General features: G+C 40.5%; 1 protein-coding gene across 4 annotated transcripts in view; it reads left to right on the forward strand.

Moving 5' to 3' along the window:
• The window catches only part of CHCHD6 (coiled-coil-helix-coiled-coil-helix domain containing 6), a 109,443-nt gene that overhangs the window by 20,701 nt on the left and 63,989 nt on the right, over positions 1 to 24,753 (forward strand). For all 4 annotated transcript variants that reach the window (XM_068201951.1, XM_068201950.1, XM_068201953.1 and 1 more), the window contains exons 5-6: positions 11,420 to 11,440; positions 16,750 to 16,833. In XM_068201951.1, coding sequence (XP_068058052.1) covers positions 11,420 to 11,440; positions 16,750 to 16,833 — 105 coding nt within the window. The remainder of the gene's footprint in view (positions 1 to 11,419; positions 11,441 to 16,749; positions 16,834 to 24,753) is intronic.

Raw genomic sequence — 24,753 nt, forward strand, 5'->3', positions numbered from 1 at the left:
CCATAGGAGCACAGAAGAAACACTGACTTGGTGGCTTTTCTGACTTGTCTAATAAAATCCACTTGCCAGGTTTGATGTTACCATCATCTGCCTGTGTTATCTGATTCTGTGGAGCTGTGCTCTCACCTTTGTAATTCACTTTCCAAGTAAGACTGGGATTGAAATGTCACTCTTAAAAAAAAAATAAGTTTATGCAAAGATACAGAGGAAAGCGGGGAGATGAGGAGAACTTAATGATGTAGGTGTTGATGCTCCATTGCCTCACTCTTGGCTGGCATGAGTGAGATGTAATGTGGAAAAGCTTTCCTTATCCACATGGCAAGGGAGATTTGTTGGTCATCTCACTCAAGGGAGATTTGTTGGTCATTGTTGGACTGCTACAGAAAAGGGTGGGGGACTTATCCCAATGGGGCGGGCATAGGAGAAAAAATACTAACAAACCCCATAAGCCCAGGGTTGGGGTAAGAGAGAGAACGGCACTTCCTGGCTTTGTGTGCATGTGATGCTTTTGCCTCCTGTGTGTTTGTTGGCAGGTGTGGAGAGAAAAGATCCCAGCCTGGCAAGTCAGCCACCAGTGTGGCTGATGATTAATTGCCCTTTTTAAATTGCAATTATGTCAGTCACAGAACCTGTGAATATTAATTCTGGATTTGCTGCTTGAAAAAGTGAGCGCTGATGAGATAGGTCCATTTTACTGATGTCTCAAAAGTGGGATAAGTGCTGCAGCCAGTAGTTATTACTGAAAAGAAAGGCTGCTGTGATTCTTAGCTTTGCTTTGTGTGTGTCTTGCATCTTCTTTTCCAGTGTTTCTGTTCCCTCTTTCAGAACCCTCTCAGTGCTTACACTGGATTTTCCACACTGACAGTAGAAGGTGGCAGGCTGGCACCCAGAGTGAGTTAATCACTGCAATATGAGTTACCTAGGTTTGGTGGATGGCTTTCCACCATTCCTGCTGCTTCCTGAATCCCTTAGAGACTTCAGAACGAAATAGGGATTGCTTTTTTGCTGCTCCAGCTCTTTCCCTTCATCTCAAATGAGTGTAACCATTCATCCCATTATACTTTGAGATAATTTTCTGATTGTGCCCTGTTGGAAGGATATTAACAGGCAAGCATCAGTACACCATGACTGTTTTCCTTTCAGTAAACTGCTTGAATACAAGGATGATGAAAATCTTGGTTTCTTCGGTGGTTTGGGTCTCTCTTCTCAGTTCTGATCCTGTCTAGCATTTTCTGCATGAATCAGGACAAATTGTTGCATCTTGCTTGTGCTTTAGTTTTCTTGGAATAGTACTTATCTCAAAAATCTTGTCATATGTTGATTTTCTCTGAGATCTTTTAAGGTGAATAGCATGGTTTGTCTTTAGTAAATAAAAATAAAGCCCCTCAGAACCCTCTGGTGGTTTTTTATGCTTTTTGTTTTTTAAAGATTTGTCTTTCATTTAAAGCTTTTCCAAGTTTTCAGTTATTAGTGACTTTAAATACCTAGTTATCTCATTGTTTGCTTGTGGGGCTGGTATATGTTGAGTTATCAAAATGACTAATGCTTTGTAAGAAACAGAATTGGATGGTGGAAGTTGCACAGGTTATCTCCCCTGTTTGTTCTTCTTTTAGTGCTACATTTTGTGTGGTTTGGATAAGTTGATTGCTTCCTGAAAGTTTTTCAGAATGGACGTATTAAAGATCTGAAAGTGTTGGGCATATGAATGTCAGCTAATTACTTTAGTTGGTGACTGTAGTTAGTGTCCTACTGAATTAAAGGCACTATGTGATGACCCCTTCAAATGCAAGGGATGTAGCTTGCAGGCAGCAGGAGGGCTCTTGTAGTTGTGTCAGATTGCCAATGAAAGGCTAGAGGAGAATTAGGTGCAGCAGAGAACAAAAAAAAAAAAAAAAATTTTCAGCTTTTGCTTTCTGTGGTCCTTTCCTGGAAGGCCTCTAGCAGGCAGTTAAGTATATTTTGGTAAAGAGTTTTTTACCAGCCTGGGTCAGCATCAAGAGCCAGCCTAGGCTCTAGGTTCAGTGTATCATTCTGGCTTTTCTGTTTTCCCCATTTTTCAGCTTTTATAATTGAATGGTAAATGGCTTATTTTCCTCTGACCCTTTTATTTTGGAAGGCTCCAAGCAGTCTTGTATAGTTACTGTTGCCCTTTGAGTGGAAATGAAGCATTTTGTTTTATGGAACAAAGATGTCCAATAGCACTTTAACAGCCAAGTTAGCTTTTTGTCACTAGCTCTTGTGGGTGTTTTTTTATCCTCCTTCTCCTTGCTCTTTCCCTGGTGCACTTTGTCTTTACCCTGGTGCAGTAACTGCTTTGTCCAGTGCTTAGTTGATAGCATGTAGGCATGGCTGTCACATGAGGAAGTGGTCATTTTCATGACTGCTTTGAAGAGGCATCAGAACTGCCAGCACCTCTGGCTTCCCAAACGGCCATTTATTGGTACAGAGTCTGTACTTAGAAATCTGTTGGCAAAATGCAGAGTTTTCAGTAATGTCTGGTTGATACAGAAGTTTCCATTGCACTGGAGGACTAGAGAAATCAAAAGCTTCAGCCTCCATTTCTATTTGGGTAGTGTCTGTTTTCCCCAAAAATGCATTGAAAGCTTTGTTTTGTTACCAGAAACTGAGCTTTAGTTTCATGTCGCTTGTCCTTAGGATAATATTCCCTAGCTAAATGGGAACTCTGAACATTGATTTTAATTAATTGAAGGAGTTTTGAAATATGTATTTTTTGTTCCTAAATTGTTTCAGTAGGATTTGTTTCTGTAGGACTGTAGCAGCACACATTGCAAACCCTCCTTACAAGACACTGCCAAGACACTCCCTGTTTTAGATGGCACCCGACAGACAAGTCCATAGCCTGCTGCTCAATGCTGTGAGGTGTGTACACTCCTTCTGTTGACACAAGGTGCAAATTTCAACTCTTCATCAAGAAATGCCAAGGAAAAGTCATGCTTAAAGACTATGCAGTATTAGAGGTGATTTCTGTCTTTAACAACGTGTCTAATTATCCTTCACAGGGGAATGGTATGATACTCCAGTGATTTATCTTGAAAAAGAGTTTAAGGGTATCAGGTCAGCAACTAGAGGTTTGTGTTCATAAATTTGAGGTGTTTTGGAACAGAATATGCTGATCATCACCATGGTGTCAGTAGTTTCAATTTTTGGGGACTGAGAATGGAAACTAAAACTTGCAATGGCTCTTTGTCTTGTTGTAAGAAAGGAAGATTTGGCTGTAACTCGTAATGTGACTTGAGAGAACAACCAGTGTTGTGGAAAGCTCGGAAGAAGGGAGTCTGCTTTTGTGTGTTGGTACCCTATAGGAGGAGAAGGCAGTCTGCCTTCATGTGTTGGTACCCTGTTTGGTGTGTGCGTGTTTCTTCCCCAACACTGTGTTAGTAGAACTTGTCTTTTTTACTTGGCTGTTCCAGTACTTGTGAGTTCAAAGTAGGCTTTTCTTCCTTGGGGGCTGTGGTCTGAAAAGGATCCTGCATTTACAGCTTGAGTTCTGTGACCAGTGTGAGGAGGAAGGTGGGGATGGAGGAAGGTCACTTCATCTGCTGCCTGTCTCATTTCTGTCAATGTAAAGAGCTTTACAGAGACAAGTAATATTTTGCAATTGAGTTTCTCTTCTAAAGACACTCTGATGCTAATGTTGATTTAATAAGGTTCTCTCGTTCTCTCTCCTTGCTTAATTTGAAACGTCTAATTTTGTGCTTCACAGTTCTGAACACAGAATTAGTGAGGGAAGAGGAGCCGGAGGCAGGAGGAGCAGAGTGCCACACCAGAAGTTGCCAGGGGAGATTGATTCAATAGAGTGAAAAGGTGCAAAAGGTTATATGTCCACAGTTCAGAGCAACGTGATGGTGGTACTAATGAGAAGAAGAGCTTGATCCTTTAAAATGTTTTAAGATCTCTGTGGGTGTATAACAAACATTAAATGGAAAAGGGAGCATTAGAGTGTTGATTTCTTTGAGTGGATTTTTCTTTTGATTTTATATGTATGTAATATATAATATATGACAGGCAGGAAGGATAATATTCTGAGATAAATAGACATTTTAAGGTTTTTATTTTAAAGGTTGTTTTGTTAAGAGTGGCATTTATTTTCAGAAATGTTGAGAGGTTATGAGAGATTGTGAATTTGATCTGGCTAATTTATTTTGGCTGAACTTGAATGTGTGTTTTTCCTGCTAGAATTTTATGCTTGTGGAAGAAGCTATTGACATGGACATTTAATTCCTTTGTCCTGGGGATAAATGTAAACTCCCCAAAACCACAGTGCAAAAAGATTATCTAAAATATTGTACAAATAATAGTGATAGTGAAAGCTTTTTCTTTGCCTCCTGCTTTGTTAGTGTGTCTTTCCTCTTCCTCATAGGAAACCACTCCTATGCAATGGAGTTAAAGCCTAATTTGCCTCTTGCTTGAGTTGGATGACAGTTCTTCACACAACTGAGCGGACAGTGTAAAAGGAGTACAAGATGTGTTCAGCTTAGTTTTATGATCAGCTGCCAACATGCTTCTTTGAAAACCTCATTAAATTGCAATTAAAGTTTTAAAGAAAAAAAAATAGGCCATCTCAGTCAGTACTTGATAGATGAGTTTGTGGTTTTCAGTGCCAGCCAGGAGCATGATCTGCTTCTTGCAGTTGGAGCTCAGTGAAAGCTTTGCTGAAGTCTGACCACAGAATCACCAAAAAACAGCTGCCAGCACTGGAAACTGAGTGATGATCCTCTGCCTGGGTTTCTTTCATGCCCCTGGTCAGAGAGAAGTATCTGCTTCCTGATTAAAGCTATGTATAAGACCTCCACCCCCTTTCTTCTCACACTGTTTCTGGTAATAGGACCTGCACTTTTACCAATTGCTTCTGCTGAATTTGATAGCTAACACTGGATTCTGCAGAGTTATCTCAAACATTTGGCTGGGGAGTGCATTTGACCATGCAGGCCTGCATAAGGAATAAAGCTTTAGGCCCAACTGTTAATATAGATTTTAAAAGAAGCCTGAACCAGCCTTCGAGGGTTTCTTTTCTACTGACTTTGTGCCTATAGTGACTAGTCTCCAGGAATATTTATCAGATCACTTGCCTGTCTGGTTATTTCCAGTCTATTGCACTGGCCAACTTATTTGATCAATAAATCAATCAATCAACAGGTTCTTAAAATTACTTTCATTGACTTTGGAGGTGTAACATACAAAAGGAGTCTAAAGAAAATAAATGATTGTATGTGTCCCAACTATAATTACAGAGCAAACCGAGTGGAGATATGTTTGTAACTAGTATGTACTACAATAAATATAGCAATCTGTCTTTAGGATTCTGTGATACTATGTTGTATTAACTCTTTAAAATTTGCAAACTCATAGAACATGAATCTTGGCTCTCTCAGGTCATCTGAGTGCTATATTTAGAGCATACCCTATTTTAAAGCTACATTTCAAGCTTCTTGCTTTTGATTAAAAGGTCCAGAAATAAATACTTCTCCAGTTCCTTAGCATGTGACATAATTGTTGAGCTTCAGAAGCTTCACTGACAGCAAAATATTTTCTTTTCATAAGGAAAATTTCTCAGACTGCTTAACTCTTCCTGCACTTGGTCTATGCCACCTTCTTCTCGACAATAGCAACACCTGATTCATGACCCTTGCTGATAGACTTCCAGGTACTGCTCCTTGAAAGAAATAGAAAATGCTCTCCTTCTGAATATTCCAAGCCATCTGCCTTAAGCAAGAGTGTTGCATTGCCCAGTAAATGGTCATTGAATCAGCTTTGAATTCTTGTAGTTTTTAGAAACATTAAGCCCTTGCACAATGGGAAAACTGCTCTTTGCAAATTGTCCTATCAAATGGAAATCAAAATTTTGCTGGCAGTGACATATATTTGTGAGTTGCTGTTGATACAAGCATGCTCTGGAGATTGCAATGTAAAAATAAAGAATGCAGCTTTACAATAGCCTGAAATCCTTGTTGTTGCTGAATCTACACTCTTCTTTTTGCAGATGATTTCATGGTGATTTACCTGGACTTCATTAAAAGATGCAACCTTGCAGCATTTTCTCTTATCACAGCCTTGAGAAGAGCCAGTGTGCGTGTATTTGAGAGCCAATATATTCTCTTCCTAAAACACACAGTGGGTTGCAAGTGCTTTGGAAGCAAGGATCAGACTCTCTAATGGACATTTTGTCTGTAGCTCAAAACCACAACTTAATTGGCAGCCTTTTCATAATGCTGACTGTGCCCTAGGATGTATGGGAATGCTGCAGGTGAAGATGGAGGTACCTTTTTGGAATTGGTTGTAGGGAAATTTAGTGCTAGCTGCCTGTGTGTCTGAAGTGATTGGTGAAATAAGGGAGATTGAGATCAAGTTCCTCACTTCTATGCTTTTAATTTCCTGGCTAGTCTCTGATTATTCTTTCCATGTGTTTTTACTTCATAGGTAACACCTTACTACAAGTGTGGATATGTATGTGACCTGACCAATTATTTTAAGTCCCCTATGCTTTAAGTGGTCCTTCCAGTAAGGCTTTGGAATCCACATGATTTATACTAAATGTTAATTCCTGTATGTCTTTCCCACATACACCTTGGCAAGTTGGTAGCTTGGAATCTGCCCCCAGAATGATACTGACCCTGTAAGGCTGTGTAAAGTGTGCTTTGTGTATGTCTGGGATGAAGGAGCAGGGAAGAGAGGAAAATTCACAAGGCTGTCAGAGGGGCAAAAACAAGCGGTGTTGTTTGAAAGTGCATCTGATTCTCCACCTGCCCAAGAATTCATAGGCAGACAAAGGATGCATGACCATGGCTGAAGGCTTTCAAGAGTTTTCTTCTCCAAGTATGTAATTACGACAGACTTTCTGTATTAAAAAGCAACCCCAAAGTCAACTGCATTTCTTTTAAATTGTATAGTATTTACGATAATAACTTTCAAATTAAAAAAAATAGGTTTCTAATCTGGTGCCAGGAAATTTGTATTCATTTTGCTATGCTAGCCTGTATCTTTTGGCTGTGCCTACAAATATCTGTTTTGTTCAGGGACAGGTAAAAATTGTGTGTAGTGTCTGAGAGCAAATGTGGTAAGGGAATTCCATCCGAACACACAGGGTTCATAAATTTTACTGCTTGGAGGCACATAGGTTGATTATAAATGCCATCTTGATTTTTTTCAAAACAGTGGTGGTGTTTGAGGTACTATGTTTGACTTGAAAGCTAATATATTTGGTATTTAGGAATCTGGCAGGAGAGAGCTCTGTCCCCCTATGCAGCCACAGCAATGAGATTGGGATGTAGGCATGCATAACTTATTTTCCCCCGTCTGTCCTATCCCTAGAAAGCCATATGCCACCCTTGGGCTAGTGTAATGGGAGTCTGCATTAATGATTATGAGCTAGAAATAATCCAAGAAGAGTTCAGTGGCCTTTGTTTCTAGCTTTACGAGAAAAACCTCATTGACTCAGTCTGAAATATATTCTGGGATCAAAAGTCATAATTAATACAACATTTCATTGTGCCCTTTCTTGAAGTTTTGGTTGTTGGTTTATTTTTCTTGTCCTAAATTGGTCGGGGACTTGGAGATTCTAAAGTCTAATAGGCAGAGTAGGAATTTAAGCAAGAAGGTAAAAATTTAGAGCGAGTTGTTGACTCACCTACTATCAGAAATAAGCATCTTGAGCATACATCTCTAGAGAACCTATGCTCTGCAAGATTTCTAAAACCATTGAATGCCTTGTCTGTTGGCAGCCTGCAGAATGAAAACTGTATGTATGCATGTATAGAAGTGGTGATGGGAAAATGAGAATGTGGAAATGGGCTGGAATATTAAAGCAAGCAATGAAAGCAGATGGTTTACTTTGGATTTTATAAAATAGGTTTCTCTTAATTTTGTTTTGAATGAAAACCATGAATGGTTGCATTCTATTACATTGCAAAACTATTTGCAACTGTACCGTAAGTATTAGGATGCAGTTGTCCCTGAATCATAAAAAGGCCAAGGTTTTTTTGGCTGCTTCCCTTCTTCATGTTTATAGAATTGTGTATGGTGTGTATGTATTGAGTTAAGCAATTTCATCACTGCCTTTCCTCAAAATTGATTGCTGTTCAGTGGCTCTTCCTTCTTCTTCTCCATTGTCAGTTGGTTACATCTCAGACTCTCATTACATTTAATATTGATACTGCTTCAATTTTTCACTAAACTGGAAGAGTTGAAGAGTCTGGAGTGGATACTGAATGTCTAGATATCTTCTTTAAATACTTGAATTCCTGTCATTGTGGACCATGATAAATTTAGAGCTGGATTACTGCTTTAAGAAGAAGTGACTGTTTGCTCATTCAGTGATGAAGTCTGGTCACCAAGATGTTGGAATATGTACTGCAGAGTTCTTCAGATACTGATATGAGTGTAAAAGTTGTTGCCAACAGCTGCCTTGGGTTTTGGACACCTGCTGCCTCTCATTTCTCGCATCTCCCACTCTATCTTCCACTCCTGAAGCTGGCAGTGCCCCTAAAATACTTTGTGTTGAGTTCTTAAGTAGGAGATCTCTAACAAGCTGGTAGTCTGGATTCCTGAATCATTGGTCACACTGCAGTGAAATCTGTTCTGTGACAGAGTTCTTGACTATGGCAAGGAAATGGACTTCAGGGGGAAGCTGGTTCCAGTCAGGTGACAAAGGGACTGTCCTGCCGAAGGCTGCTGCCCTGTGCTGATCCTTCCTCCCTCCCTGCCAATCACAGAACTGTGCTTTGATTGCTCACTGCCATTTTTACATTTCCCCAGAGTGTGACAGACTTGAGTGGTGTGCATGATGTGGAAGGGTGATGTAGTGTAGTGTGTCTGGGAAGAGTTCCTGGGAATTGCCCTTATGAGTGAAATACAATTGGCGCTGTTTTCTTGATTCCATTGGAAGTTGGACTGTTGATACATATGTGGGAAGGCATCCCTTGCCTGAATAATCAATGCTCAAATGTGAAATTTGCAGAAGCACAGATGTATTACTTGTGTAGTTCCCATATCCAGCCAGAGTCTTCTCCAAGTGTCTGTATGAATCCCTAGGACAGAGGCTGCTGGTTTGGCCTGAGATCCTCTTTCAGTAACCTTTTCTTTCTGATACAGTTTAGAGGGATATCTTGACTGAGTTTTGACCTCAAACAATTAAGTCCAGTATTTTTTCTGGTTCCTGTGGTTGCTGTCCAGTGGGTTACCTGGAAGAGAAAAGAAACATTTTCAAACAGAAGAGTTCAGAAGTATTGACTGAGGATGTTGAAAGATGACTTGTATCCCATGTAAGCTACCATCTGGGAGCTGGAAGTGAAGCTGATTTGGGAACAAGGAAACCAGATATTGCTCATTTCTTAAACAGATTGCTTAAACTTCAAAAATATTAATGGACAAGCTATGTCCCTTGTTATCAAGACTGGTGCATGCAGGTCTGCAAAGAGATCTTGGCACATGCTTAGAAGTTAGCAAAACTTAAACCAGCAGCTCTCTTGAGTTTTCCTTTTTATATTATTTTATTAGTGTATTTTATTTAGTCAGGTTTTTTTTTTTCAGTGCAGCAGTATGTACTACTACACGTTCTAATTTTCCTGTTTCCATTCAGTGGAGTGTATCTCTTCCTATTCTTGGAGTAATAATTTTTCCCTCTCCTGAAGGCTGACAGAATTAGAATTTTGGCAGTACTGTGGAAGAGATGCTCTGTGATTAGTAACAGTATTATATTCTCTAAAACCCTGATTCTGCTGCTGTGCATTGTGTCTTACGGGGCACATATTGGTGTTAGGGCTGGTTCCTTCTCCTTGCTCTCACTTCTCAGCCCTCTCCAGTGCCACTGAGTTAGTACCTTTTGTTTATTTTGACATGTGAGTGTTTGTCCACCAGCAATGTGTCAGTTCATGGCTCAGGCACCAAGGGATGACAGATGTACATTGAGTAAAGAGTTAGTGGTGTGCATGACCTACCTGCTGAAATAATAGCAGGCACCATGAAGAGTGCTGTGTTCCTCCTGTCCATCTGCTGAGGATGGACAGACCTGTAATTCCTAAAATGTAAAAACAAAATTAAGCGCATCTGTCCTGACTGTAAAAATCATCAGGAAGAAAAATGTTATTCAAATTCAGCTTCTCTCAAGATTGGTCAGTGATTACCAGTAAACACCTGTTGTGTATTGGTTTGTTTGGCCAAGGACTTGATGCTGCTATATCAAACCTATCTGCAGAAAGGAGGAATTGGCTTCCCTCAGTTGAAATGTAGATGTTCAGTTCCAACCCTCTAAGCTGGTGCAAAGGATGAGGATGGATGACACACATATCTGATAACACATCATCCCTCACTTACATGAAGTAGTCTCTGTGTGCCATTAAAATGATGGCAGATCCCATAAAAACATTACCCTCCACCGTCTGCTCCCTCTGGCAGTGAACTATGACCAAGAGGAAACTTTCTTGTGCCCTGTCAACTCCCCTCAAATAAATAATCATAATGAAAAAAGGCCAGCCATTCTGAAGTTCCTGCTTAGCCAATGTGCTGCTGATTGAAGGTAGCCCTGAGAGGCAGGGAAGGCTTGCAGCTCTTGACAGCAAATGAGAGCTGTGCCTGCCTCATAAATGCCTTGGCTTCAAAAGGAGGTGGTTATGGGCATGAAATGTTTATCATCTTGTACTTGCTTTGCTGCTGCTGGCTTACTGTCTAAGTAAAAAGTAGTAACAAGTAAAGAAGAGGCAATACTGCAACCTGTTTTATCTGCTTGTCTGCACACTTAAATAGGCTTGTGTGCAAAAGAAAAGGAGCAGGTGGAGGCAGCTTGGCTTTGACAGAGGTTTGGACTGTGCACTCAAGAGGTTTTCAGTTGCCTATGAAGGGAAATCTGGTTAGGAACCTGATCAGTCAGCTGGTTTTCTGTTAGGAATCACTCTGAAATTGTCCATGGAAGAAGATGACTTGCTACGTAGGTCAGCTTGTGCATTTGAAAATGCCCTTTAAAAGATTACTTGTTCTTGGCACATAATTGGAAGCAGTTGTTGACCACCTCCTTTGAGTCTGCCTAGCACTGGCACATTCACTGGCGCATGTTGTGTTTCAGCATCTCTAACACTGTGCAGCACCTTGCATGGCTCTCTGGAACTGGCTGCTTCCCAGCTTCCTTTGCTTAGCTCCCGCCCTAAATGGGGGTCCTGCAGCAGGCTTTGGGGACTTTGCTCTGGTTTTGATTTAGGGGGTGCCTGTGCTTTTGTTTTGCTTTAACAGCACAGTTCCCAACAGGGGACAGCACTGCATTGCTTAAGATGCTTGTCATTTTAAAGGAACTTTTCTTAACTTGTCATCTTACAAGCTATATTGCACAGCAGCAGACAGCCTCCAAAAATCACTGATTTGTCTTTTTCTTCTCTTTCCCTTCCTTTCTGTCTTTCGCTGTCTTTATTCCAAGCCTGGGGATTTGGATGCCTGGGTAAGCTCTCTTTTTTGTCTGGATCTTGCTTATTCCAAGTGTCATGTTGTTACTGCGCGTGTACAGATTGTTATTGCTGAGCACAGATGCAGGATTTTATTTTCTGTCATTACATTTTAAAAGGTGTTCAGCTAGAAAATTGCGTATTATTTCCTCCATAAAGATTTTCACTGGTTCCTTTTGTGTAGCTTACAGCTGCTGAAGCCAAACTTGATCTGGTGATGTGTATTGTTGGCTAAGAGAGCAGCAGAAACAGGAGGAAATGAAGGTTATACCAGTATTGCTTTTTAAGGCCATGAGTTGCATCTGGTTTTTAAAACAGAGCCTGGTCACCTGCCTTCAATAGAGTGAAAGGTAGGACAAAAAGCTGGTGTTTTTTTTTAGGCCTTGTGTCTGGAATAGCGATAGCGGACAGCTCCACGGTAATGGTGGTATTTCTGCTGATGCCAGTGGAGGTTGAGTCAAGGCTCCCCAATGGCTAATTGCTTGATACAAGCCTCCCTGTAAAGTTCTGCTATTCAGTCTTGGGCATGAGTACACAAATTGCCTCTTACTATTTCAGTGTTGCCCTTTCAGCTCTGCCATTCCCTTTAGACTTGGCCAGGAACATGCCAGCTAGCTAATTTTGGAGTTAGCTCTGTTCTTTAGTGAATTCCTGTCAATTCCTTCTTCTCATCTTGGAGTCCTTAATAGCTTTTGTTTTTCTCTCCTGCCACCTGGACTGCTACCAGGACTGGAAGAGACTTGGGAAAGCATGAGGTATTAGAATTTGCAGTTGTGAAGTGTGACAAGTGGAGGTGCCCAGCCAAAACATCTCTGCTGTGCTGCTGCAGAGATGTAACTGTGTACCTTTGGGGGAAGCTGATAACTTGTCTCAGCAAAGACAGGATGATACAGAAACTAGGCATTTGATAGACTTGAGATCCTTTGCTTTATCCTTGTAGCTTATTTCCCTGTATTGCTTCTGACTGATTATCTAGGCATCATCTTGCTAGTTTGTCTGTGAGTGGTGGAAGTGCTTTGCCAAGAAGATAAATATTTTCACAGTAATCTTGCCAAGTGCTGTGACTTGGCTTTTAGGAAGTATACATAGGCTGAGGTTTGGACCTTTCCTTCTAGCTTGAGTTGCCCTTTGTGGAGAGAGAGTTTTTGGGTTTTCTGTGCTCCAGGAGAGTCTTCTCTATATCCTCTTCCCAAATCCCAGAACCCAAACAGTATTGAGGAGAGAGACAGCCCGGTGGTAGCTGTGAGATGTGGGCTGTGCTAACGCTGCACTTCATTCCCGGGTGCCACATTCCAATCTGTCCCTGCCAATAAGCCCATTTATTTTTCCAAACAGATTTCTGCCCTAGTTTTCACATTTAACAAGGTGATGAGGTGGGACTTTGATTAAAAATAATAAAAATGTGGTAATATTTTGGGGTGCAGCAAAGCCAAAGTTAATCTGGGAATGGTTATAGCTAGAGTGAAGCCCAGCTCTAGATCAGTTGCACAGTCTGATGTGTGGCATGTTGGTGTCAGTTCAGGACATGGCTAAGAGTGTCTGGTTTTGTTCATAGAGAATGAACCAATGATAGTTCATTACCTCAATTAGGAGCTTGTAAAATATTTCTTTTGGCCTTTCTGCCAGCTAGCAGGCCAGTGCTTGAATCCTTTAGTTGAGCCAGTATATAATGTACAGCTTTAGAAATGTGCTTTCACTGTTTGTTTCTAAATGGGTTTCTTGATAAAGGGAGGGAAGGAGGCAGAGAATCACATAACTCTGCCTTGGCTCTTTGTCACTGTTCAAGGCAGCACTGAGATAACCTGAAAAACCTTGGGCTGCAGAAAAAATGTGAAGATAAACCAGAGGAAAAACTTGGAAGAGCATCCAACTAGTCCATGGATCCATGCCCATGGAAGCTGTAGCAGCATGTTAGTAGTATGGCTTTGCTTTCCTGTAAGAATATAATCCCTGTAAATTCTGACACCATCACAGGGGATTCTTGAGCATTTCTTGAATATATCTTATACCTCGCTTTTGTACAGAGGGCAATGGCCAATTTCATACATGTTCTTTTATAAATATATCCCCTTTTATAAGTTTTGGGTGCATTTCTGTGTTTTATAGCTGAGTGTGCCCTTTCTTGCTTGTCTCTGTTTTGTTTCTGTGTTCATACTTCTTGGACGTGACACATCGTAGGTGTCTTCTCTGGGCTTTGGTCACCTCTTGCACAATATGTTCAAGTTCCAGTGTAGTTGTGCAGCTTGGAAGTGAAATGCAGCTTTCTGATAGCTGATTTTCAAATCAGTGTGTTATCATGTGTGTTTTCCCTTCTCCTTCCTTTTTTAGTTCTTAAGGTTTTTTTTCAAAAAGTCTATTGATGCTTTGTTTGGCACTTGCAATCTCAATCCCCTGTGAAATTGTAATCATAGCAGCCAGTTCTGTCTGGGACATCATAGGCTTCTGACTTCAGGTAGGGAATAAGCAGCAGGACTAGAGGAACTCTTAATAAATATCCTATATTCATTCAAAATGTCCCTAGTTGCCTAACCCAGTTTGGAGCAGTGAATATTTCAGATGACACATGCTCTACTATACCATTTGTACTTCAAACATCATCATAATAAAGTGTACTAAAGTTTCTAGTAATAACAGCTGGGGATAGAGGGAAACGGAAAGCAACTTTGAAGCAGATCTGTCACAAATAGAGTGTTTCTCTGCATACTTTAATGCTCTGAAACAGCAGCAGCTCTTGAAAACATGCAAGGCATTGAAAACATGTTTGTGTTGCAAGTAGAAGGTTTCTCTGTAACCCCTAGTTCATCCTACATTATGGGTGATAAGTGGGACAATGGGGGATAATATGGGAGAAATTACTTTGAGGGAAGAATGGGGAGTACTCTGCAGTTACAGTCTGCACTTAGGAGATCCGGTTTTGGTTCTTTGGCCTCAGTTTTGTGAGACCCTGGGGAAGTGACTAACAGAATGTGTGTGCTGCAGGGTGCATGGGTGTGGGGACATTATTCACTGCCAGCTCCAGTGAGGTCAGTTGGCAGCCCAGGGGTCGTCGTTGTGCAGAGCAGCACACCTCTAACGCGTCTGCATCTCAGCACCCTACTTGAGAGATTAGTATTTGGTTTGTGTTCCCTCCCAGAGGATAAATGTGCTGGATTTCTTGGTGGATGATGTCAGGCAAACTCACAGGTTGGAAAGTTGAGTGAGTGTGTGGGTTTGTGACCCATGTAATGCCAGAAACAGAATAAAGCCTCTTGAGCACTGGTATTGTTACAGGTATTGATTTTGTACTTGCAGAATATCCACTATCTCAGGAGATTAGCACTAATACATAATTATTTAGATTAAACAGAAACTTTCTTGCATTTATAAGACTTTATTATTTTACTCTCTTTTTTTGTTTGTTATTTTTTTCCCCATCATATGAAACAGCTTCCATCTGAATCATGCAGAGGGGTCAGTACTGTCTTACTCTTCTTCTCTTCCCTACTTATTTTCCCCTTAAGGAAATACAAGTCGTTTGTAGAGTAATCTGATTTTATGGGTGTTGTGCAGAAAACCTGCAGGAGAATTGGGGTCCTTCCAACAGACCATCCCACCTCCTTACATCTGTTTCATTTTATTTGAAATTGCTTAGTTCTTTTCTGTGTAGAAGATTGGTTCAGAGGAGCAGCTATGGTTCTCTTACCAGAAAATAGTTATAGTTCTGGCACTTACAAAGTGCCCATCGGTGCCTCTATTGTTGCTGTGACATCTCTTTTGTCAGGCTGCATGTATGGGGCAGCTCATTCTCATCCCTCTCCCCATCCTGTTCCAGCTGGTTTGCAGGTGGGAAGTAGTATAGCAGCTATAGTATAGCACAGCCAGAGATTTACATTTAATCAAGTGCCTTTCAGACAGAGAGGATTTAGTTATGAGTCTCTACTGCTTGTGCCTCATCCTGACCCTGTTTTCTGGGATAGCAAACCTGGAAACCAAATTATTTCTTTTTTTTAAAAAACAAACAAACAAACCCACATCACCACCACACCCCTACAATCTTCCTATTTTATATAATCATTTTCTTGCTTGCTTATCAACCACCCTCAATGCCTAGATTAAAATCTTTTCTAAGCCCCATTATCCCACTGTATTTCCATCAGCAGGGGAGCAGAAAGAAGGACATGCACAGCAACTTGCTTTCAGATGTAATTTTTCTCGTTTGCAATGGCTTTTGGCCGTAAAATGACAGGTCTGAGCCCACGGGGATATTTCTGTCCCAGCTGCTTAATCATGTTGGACCAGCATTTTCTGTGGTTGTGCCATCATTAGAAGTTAAGAGAATGTTTCTGGGATGCTATGATCTGGCAGGGTTTGTGTCCATGTTAAGCAGGCTAATCATTCTGGTTTTGAAAGGTCTTCTGCCTGCTGTTAACTTCCGTGGCCCCAGCGATTTTGAGGTGGGATGGGGGATGTAGAACAACTGCCATCTTTTCTTGCTGTTGTTGCTTTTTATTTTTAAACTTCAAAAATTTGATTCAGTTCCATCAATGTCATGTTTTCTCAATGCTAGTTCAGTTTAGGGGTGGGAATATAATTAAGTGTTGCTGGCTGTAAGGAGCTAGAAGGCTACAGCTGTTGCCGTGCCCACACAGACTTTTTAATTGAGCACTGTTTAGCTGATGAATACCAGATTTACTGTTTTGATAGTGCCATGCTTATAAAGATAGAAGAGAAATTCTTTGACAGCCGTCTTCCCTCTGAGTCTGCAGCCCCAGCCAGAGGAACTCTGAGGGTACTGATGGGGAATGCATAGAGAGCATGTGGAGAGAGTACTTCATTATCTGGATAGTCCTATGTATGTCTGTTGTAGGGAAATATTTAATCCTTAGAAGCTTTTGGACACTCTAAGGGGCAAGGGTTTATAAAGAGGAGGATTTGAGGGGATTTGGTTGGATTTTTTTTAAGGTAAGGGGAAGAACATTTGAGTAATGTCTGTCATGATTCATAGAAAAACAGACATGGATAAGATGGAGTTCTGAAAAAGGGAATGGGAAAGTGTCTCCTTTCTATGATTATATGTTTTCATTTAATAAGAAGTGTAAACCCAAGGGTTTGAGAAGGATGCTAATAAGAGCATTTCAAATGTTGGGGGATAACCTGAAACGAGCTGCAATTCTTAAGGTATGTAGTTCCACTAAGGGTGAACCCATGTACGAGTCCTGAGCAGTGATTTTTTTTTAGGCCCTTCTAGTCTGCATCTTATGTGTTTCCTTGCATTGTTTGTTTTTAATTTCTTCTTCTACTAATGCTGTTTTGTTGTCCTTCCCAGGCTGTGGAGCTGCAAGGCTGGGAGGCAGACCTGAAGCGACAAGAGGCCTTCTATAAAGAGCAGTTGGCCCGCATTGAGAAGAAGGTGAGGCTGAGTTGTCTTTATTTCTGGCCCCTGCAGGGGTAGGACACGGATCTGTGTGGATCCAAAAGAGACCCAAGATGTGTTGTGCTGCAACCTGGAACTGTCAGCTGACAGTATCTTATCTGCCCCCCACCCCCTACGTAAGTGATGAAAAAGCTGTGCAAATCTTTTGAGTAATTTGTGTTTGAAAGATGAAGGTTTTTTTTTTAACTGGATGATATTTTAAAAAAGATTTCTGGTAGTTCAAACTCTATTATCTGTTTCACCATGGGATTTAGGTGAAAGCTAAATTGAAAAAAATAAACAAGTACCCTGGTTTTTATTCTTTTTGTTAAAAATCCTTTCCTTAATAAAAAAAAAAATCAACCACCACAACATAAGTTTTGCTATAAATATGAATTAAAGTTGTATTAACAATCTTTCTCTGGGGAACCAAACAGTTCAAAGATTGGTGCTGCAGTACACTGCCTGCTTCTTGCTGGATAAGCCTTTGAAATAAACATGATTTAAAGAGACACTGTCAAGCATCTTTTAAGCCTGAAATGACCTTTGAAAATCCATTTAGGGATTTGAATCTCTCCCCTGAACGTGGGATTTGCTTCTCTGTTTAATTGTTTACCATGATGAGTTTTTAAAAATTGATGCCATAAAAATAGGAGCAGCCATGCTGTTCCTTATGAAGTAATGTGTTCTTCACTTCCTGGCAAAATGAAATAATGTTATAAGTAGTCTTTATTTTTTAATAAATGTGGAGAATAATCTTCTCCAATTTGAAGCAATTAGACCTCCTGACAGGGAGTTGCATACATTCAGCTTGTAGTTGTGTTATGTGACTAAAAAGAAGTGCAAACAATGAAAAGAGTGGGTTGTAAAGAGACTGAGAAATCAATCAGTTTTACTACCAATTTGTAGCAGGATGGTGAGTATGGAACATGGGAAAATTGTAGATTACATAAATGGTAGGGAGCTGTTGGCATATCTATTCCTCTTTTCATTCCCTCCTACTGTATGACTGTCCATGCTGCATTTTTTGAGCCATCAGTGGTAAAACATGCCTGTGAGCAAATTCACACGATACAATTTTGCAACTCTTTAATCCATACAATTCATTAAAAATAAACTATTAAAACTACCACTCAGTGTTGCATTTGTATTTTAAATTCTATTTCTAGATAATGGGGATTGTTCAGTGAAATTGCAAACAATCTAGCAGCTATCGTTCTAATTATCACAGTTGTCCATATGTTCATACGCAAAGGGAATTTTTGCAATTTCTTGATCCCATGCTGTTTGCTTCTATTATGTTGCTCTCTCCAGATCTGGTTTCATGGAGTGGAAATTACAGGGAAAACCTGTGAGTCTGTCCTTTATGGACAGTGGAGTGAGGAGAAGTCTGTGTCCAGGCTTCATTGTCTCTTTTTGAAATCTTTTGTTGTCTGTGTTTTCAAGTCCATGTCCCTTGCTTCAGGGACGCCTTTATAAACAACGTGATGGATATTTTAGTGTGGGATCTTCTTGGGGGTGTAAGGTGAGCTGCCATAGTCCTATTCAAACTGCAGAGCTACAGAGAAACAAACTATCTTCTAGTTGTTATGTGTACAAAAGCAAGTAGATAAAAAGAACAGGTTTTCTTTCCTCTCTTGAAACACTGGATAGTTTCTGACCCTTAAAGACTAGCATTTTGCTGGTAATAAAATAGAAGAATGCCTCCAACCGTTAGTCTGGATTGGAGTGGGAGGTGGTGGGGGCTAGAAGGGAAAGGAGAGAAATGTACTTGAAACAGTGTAATAAAGCTTAATTGTATTAGTTTTGAAAAAGGTTTTTGATCCTCTCTGAGGATAATTTTATTCCTGTAATGGCTGGAAAGATAGAAAATGCAGCACAGAACAATCTTTTTTATTAGCTGTTGCTTTTATATAATTCTGCTTTTATTTGTTGAATACACGCAGACCTTGACATTTATTTATATATTTTTCCTTCCGCTGTGCTAAAGCTTTCCAACTCAGGCTTAGATATATTTTTATATATCTATGTATGTGTATGTCAATATTAGAAAAAAGCTCTCAGTAAGAGGATGGTGGGAGAGAGCTCTGAAATAGAATTTTGCTTTCTCTGCTGTTTTAAGAGGGGATGGTCCCTTGAAGTGTGGTCACTGGTAGTTCAGAGGTGTTTGGCTGTGAGTGAATGAATATGGCTCAGTGTGGAGTTAGCAAGCTGAAATTTGTCCTTCTAAGGATCAGGCTATCAGGAATTCCCCTCTCTCCTCCCCTGCTGTGCCCAGGTTGGTTTTGTCCCCACTTCTGCATGATAACAGAATTCAGCAGTAGGAGATTTAAAGATTCATTTTTGAAGGTTGTTTTGAACTATCGATGTTAAAACCTCAGTACCTTCCCAGTAGGATGCTAAGAGTAATTGTGTTCCATACTCCTTACAACACAAGAGCTGCTCAGTGAATCAAACACAGAGACTATCCTGTTCCCTCTCATAGCGGTCAGTTTGTAAAGGCTTTGAAGGAAGAAAAAAAAATCACCGAAACAAAGTGACAAAGAAAACTTTGGGAGACCGTCTTTGAGAAGAGTCTTGTTGTCAGTTGGAGGCAGACACATGCCCTGCTACACAAGAGTTTATTTTCATTCAGTATTTTTATTCACCGAAAGTTGATTTAGTGCCATTGTTCTTCTGTGCATCTCAGGCATTTTTCCTGTAGCCCTGTTTAGCTCTGTGCCTTCAACATCTTGTGGCAGTGTGTGCCACAGGTTAACTTGTGTACTCTATAAATTCTCTGTTATCAGTTTAAAATATTTTTTGCATTTAATATCCTTTATGTGAAAGAGATAAAAGAAATTCTGCTTATTATTCATTATCTGCAGACTTCTGTTCCCTGTTTTACCTTTCCATTCAACTGACCAGTCCTTACCTTTTCAACCTCTGCTTGTATGAATGATTTTTTCCAGGTTTCTCATTCTACTTGTTTTTCTTTTGACTCTTTCCCCCTAGCAGCTCTGTCTTTGAGATGTATTGACCAGAATTGAACTCAGTAGTTCTCTTGAATGCAGCAGATTGTGTGAATACATTATCCTTTTATTTTGTAATCTTTGAAAGAGTACTGTAATCTACTGGACAGAGCACAAAATTGGAAGGAAAGACCTGCTCATTTTCTAATAGCTGTTTCTCTTTTGGGAGTTTGAAACAATTATTTAGTCCATCTATCTCAGTTATTCCATCTATATGATGGAATAGCTTATAATGGGAGGGCAAAGTATTGTGGAAGAGTAAAGCTATAAAAATGCTAAAAAGGCTTTGCCTTTAGTTTTGCATGAGGTGAACTATAGGTGTACCTTATTTCAAACAGATCTTGAGAAACGCAGTTTCTCCAGACAGTCTTATTAAAATTTTCACAGGAAAAGGCATGTATGAAAAATAATTGCAGTATTTCAGCTCTTGGGGTTTTCCCTGCATCTTCTACTAAAGCACTGGAAGAAATGAGACAATGAGTGCAGCAGTCTGTGTCGCAGTAAGGATCCATCTAGTTCAGTGTGCTGGTCCTGGCTGTGACTGAAAGTGAATGTCCAGGGATAACTGTAAGAATTGAACTGATGGGAAAAGAGGTTGTGGAGTCTCCTTCACTGGAGACAGTCAAGGAGAATCTGGACACACTCCTGTGCCATGTGCTCTGGGATGACCCTGCTTGAACAGGGAGGTGTGGGACCAGATGACCCACTGTGATCCCTTCCAACCTCACCCATTCTGTGATCAAAGCAAGGTTATGGGGTATTTGCCCCATATGCTTTGACCATCCTGGCTAGTCATTTTTGGAACTTCTCCTCACGTCTTTAATCCTCAGAGGGTTGTGAACCAGGACTGTGTGCGCAGTGCTCACGATGCGGGGGGACCGTGAACGTGTGTGGCAGCTGTGTCAGAATCACTGTTTGGTTCTCTGTTTCTTTGTAGTGCCTGACACTTGATTTGCACTTCTGACTTGTGTTGAGCAAATGCCACACACTGCTGCTACTGGCAGCATTCCTCTGTTTTGAGTGCAGACTTGAATATATACAGTGGGTGTACTGGGATTAAGGCAATGCTGGGATTAGTTGCTGGGAATATTCTTCCCACTGCACCCTTCGTTGTCAGTTTGTCAGGGGCTGTGTGTGTGGGAAGGGATGGTGGGCTTTGTTCTGCCTGCAGTGTGGTGCATGCTTCTTAGAGATTATTTTTAATCAAATTTTATTGAACAAATTCCTTGCAGAGGATCATTACACTGGTAAAACCCTTCATCTTCCTCACTTTAACTCTGATAGTTTGTTGTAGTGTTTCTGTCTTTTGGGTCACATGTATGTTTTTGTTTTGGAGTGCCTGAAATATTTAGGTAATCAGGAAAATGAGAGGGAAAGGCTCCTTTGAACTGACTGTTTCTTGTATGACTGTGTGTGATTGCAGGGTTGGAGCTGGTGATACAGACATTCCATTCCACACCTGTGTTTCCAATGTGACTGTCTCATCTCCAATAAGTAATCCAGTAATGAGACCTGACTAATTTGTTATCGGTGGTTAAACTTCTAACTGACTTGTTTCAGTAATTTTACATCTCATCCATGTAATTTGAATGATTTCATAAAATATGTGTCTTCTCTCAACTGTTTTGAATGAGGTTTTGTACTGTAGTGTTCTTCTGGATAGAAAGAATGAGAGTTAGACTAATAATCTGTAGGGAGATCCTTAGACACACTCAATGTGAGAAGCTCAAGATGATGTTTTTTCATGCATTTATTTGTTACTGAGAAGCAGGAAGAGAGATGGAGGGAGCTTTTTGTAAATAGGTAACATATATACTGCTCAGAACTGGGATTTTTATTAGGGATTCTGTGTATGCTTTATCCTGCTTTCTCCAAGTAGTAGAAAGGTCCTTTAAAAAATATTGTAAGGAAGAAGTGCAGTCTCTCCTGGAACCCTTCAGATGCCTGGATTTCACTTAGCATATTAGTTGTATACTTTCTCCCAAGTAAATATTTGTTTTACTCCTTTTGCTATTTGGCCTCTTGCTGAGTTTAACCTGCCAAAAGCTAAGGGCAGTGCTACACTACAACAAAAACACGGGCAGCGCTTTGGAGTAGAGTAAAGCAGCAGAGAAAGGCTGAAGGTAATCTTGGATGATAAAGTGAAACTCCTTGCTGTAGATGATGCCTCTTCTTTGTTTGGATTTTCCTAAGCTCTGGCTCCCACGTTATCTCTTGTTAGGCGGCTGTGGACTGCTGTGAGCAGTGGGTACATTAATATGCAACGTTTTTCTGCTTGTAGTTTTTCAGAGCAGTAAGTAGCACAAGAGGTATTCATAAGCTGTAGAGTATTTGTGCAAGTGGGAAAGGAATGCATTGAATACATACCTTTTTTTATTAATAAGCTTGACTGCACCTTTTTCTCTGCTTGACTTCACAAATCTTGTAATTTTGTGTGTGGCATTCATCTTGTTTGGTTTGTTTAAATTAATCTCTTTTTGCCCTTGTACTTCCCATTTAATTCATGTTTGTAAAGCATTTAGGATGTGCAAAGAATGGGAGGCAAAGTTATTTTTGTTTGTTGTTCCTATTGCCCTTTATCCTTCTTGGAGCTGTCTCCCACTTTGGTGTGCCAAGGTCACCCCTACATGCAAGTCCACTGTCATTCCTGGTTTACAGCTGGTAACTTGTCTCAATAAAAATTCTGCAGAAAAAGAGTGATAGAAGCCTGAACAAAAGCCTTCCAGAGAAATACATTCATGTTGGATCTTCATCATCAATTTAAAGCAGACTGTGGGGCTGCACAAATTGATGTCACCTAGTAAAGGTAGGGAGGGATTTCTGTTGAAGGGGATGAGAAATCCATTCCTTGAGTTGGGATGCCAGGCTTGTCTGTATCCATGAGACCTAGGGATCACTTGCCTACCTTTGAAAAAACAAGCTGTGTTCAGGTGTTATCTCCAACCAAACCTTCTGCCCTCTCAGTGGGAGTTAAAGATTCAGTGCCCTTTGATAAATGAGTTGATATGTCCTGGCAGGTGTCACTGACACCATTTGCTTTCTCCTGTAATGTCTTGGGGCTGTGTGTGAGCTATTGCCATGTGTGTAAGGGCTGCTTTGTTTGCCTCTAGTCACAGTCTTGCCAGCCACCAGCTTACTGCTTTACCCAGTGCTGTGGGTACCTGGAGGAAGAACAGCTAGTGTGAAATGAACTTCAGTTCTCAAAAAATGTGTTTCCCTTTTAGAAGAATTTCTTGTCCTCATCTCCATAATTGAACCTTACAATATTCTTTACAATTTGATTTTCATTTCTTATCCAATTTGTTCTATTCTCTGTTGATCCCCAGCCCTTCCTGCAAACCCTTCCTCTCACAAACCCACCAATGCTTTCTTTGAACTTACAACATCTATGATCCAAAAAAGCAGTTTGCCTTTCAAGCCAGTGGAGCAGTACAGCAAAGCACCCAGTTCATCAAACTGTTGATTTAATCTTCTGAACACAAGAATAATCCCCAGTGTAGTTTTCTGAAATAGGTTGACAAGATCCATCCTAATCATTCAGATCACTTCCAGTTGCTCAGGTTGCCTGTCTGGGGCTGTGTGGATACTGCTCTCAAGTGACAGTGGCTCTTATCAGTCTCCCAGGGCACAACCTTTGATGTTCAGAGAATGGAAGATGCTGTCCTGTGCATGAATTAAATTTCTGAATGGGAACAAGCCTGAAATCATCATCTGAACCGGTTCCAACCTTCCATCCTCTTCTCCTTTTCAATTTTTCTCAGACATTAAATGTCATGCTGGGGTAAGAGCATGGCAGGGAGGGCAGCATCCCTGATTTCTGCTTTCTGTGGGCATCCATTAGGGCTGAAGAGCATCTTTAGAGGAGGCTAATGCTCCTCGTAGTCTCCCTCTCTGCAGGGAGAGGTTCTTTCCTTGTTGCTGGTGGCCAACACACAGACTTCCAGTACCTTGTGCTCAATTCACCCATTTAATGGCTTTTTTGCTGAAAGCTTGTGATGTTTAGTAGTTAATATACCTCAGTACACAGCTTTCAGAGATCAGATAAATTGATTGGTAATTTGATGAACTCGAAGAACATCTATAATAGGGTAACCAAAATGTGTTAGATGTCAGCACAGCCTTTCTGCCTTCTCTGCAGTGTGTATGTTCTCCCTTCAATATGTGTTGACTGCTGTACAGTACATTACATCAAATTACAAGCAGCCTCTATGCAAACAGCAGCTAAGTGTTTGCTTCCTCTCCAGCCTGCACGATTAGTGCAGAGATGCGTTTGCAGTCTGTGTGCTGAAGGGTGAACTGTCAGAGCCTTACGGTGATTTTGTTTCCCTGGCATTTAGAGTATCTTTGCAGAGGGAGAGAATGATGCTTATGGGCTGCTTCATCTTGGAGGAATCCATCCTCAGGCTCGACTTGTGAAATAAATGTGGCAATGTGTGGTTTGAACTTAGTGTCTTAACACTGAATTTAGCAGCTGAATTTAGATAACAATCTGGTATCTGGTCTCATCAGTGTATCACTATGAAGACTTGTTAAAGGCAGAACAAAAAGACCTAGAATGTGATCTTATCTCTTTGTTAGAACTCAACACTGAAGCATTTGTCAAGTCTAGTCCAAAAAGAGCAAAACAAGGGTTTCTTTTGTCTTACTTCTGAGAGCTTTCCCCATTATCTAATATTTCTGATATCCTTCCATGGCATTTTTTATTCAACCCAATTTGCCCTTAATTTAATTCATTTTCTCATTGCCTAATAGTTTAAATTTCTGATTCCTCCCTCCTTGTGCTGTTTACATGCTTGTTTATAAGCCGAATTGGTATTTATGTGTATCTATATTTATATAGATAACACTGTTACCAGTAAAAGCAGCGCTGTTTTCTAATGGAAAGCAGCACTTGCACACCCCCCCT

This window comes from Anomalospiza imberbis, chromosome 11, assembly GCF_031753505.1.
Source record: "Anomalospiza imberbis isolate Cuckoo-Finch-1a 21T00152 chromosome 11, ASM3175350v1, whole genome shotgun sequence".
In the NCBI taxonomy this organism is placed as follows: Eukaryota; Metazoa; Chordata; class Aves; order Passeriformes; family Viduidae; genus Anomalospiza; species Anomalospiza imberbis.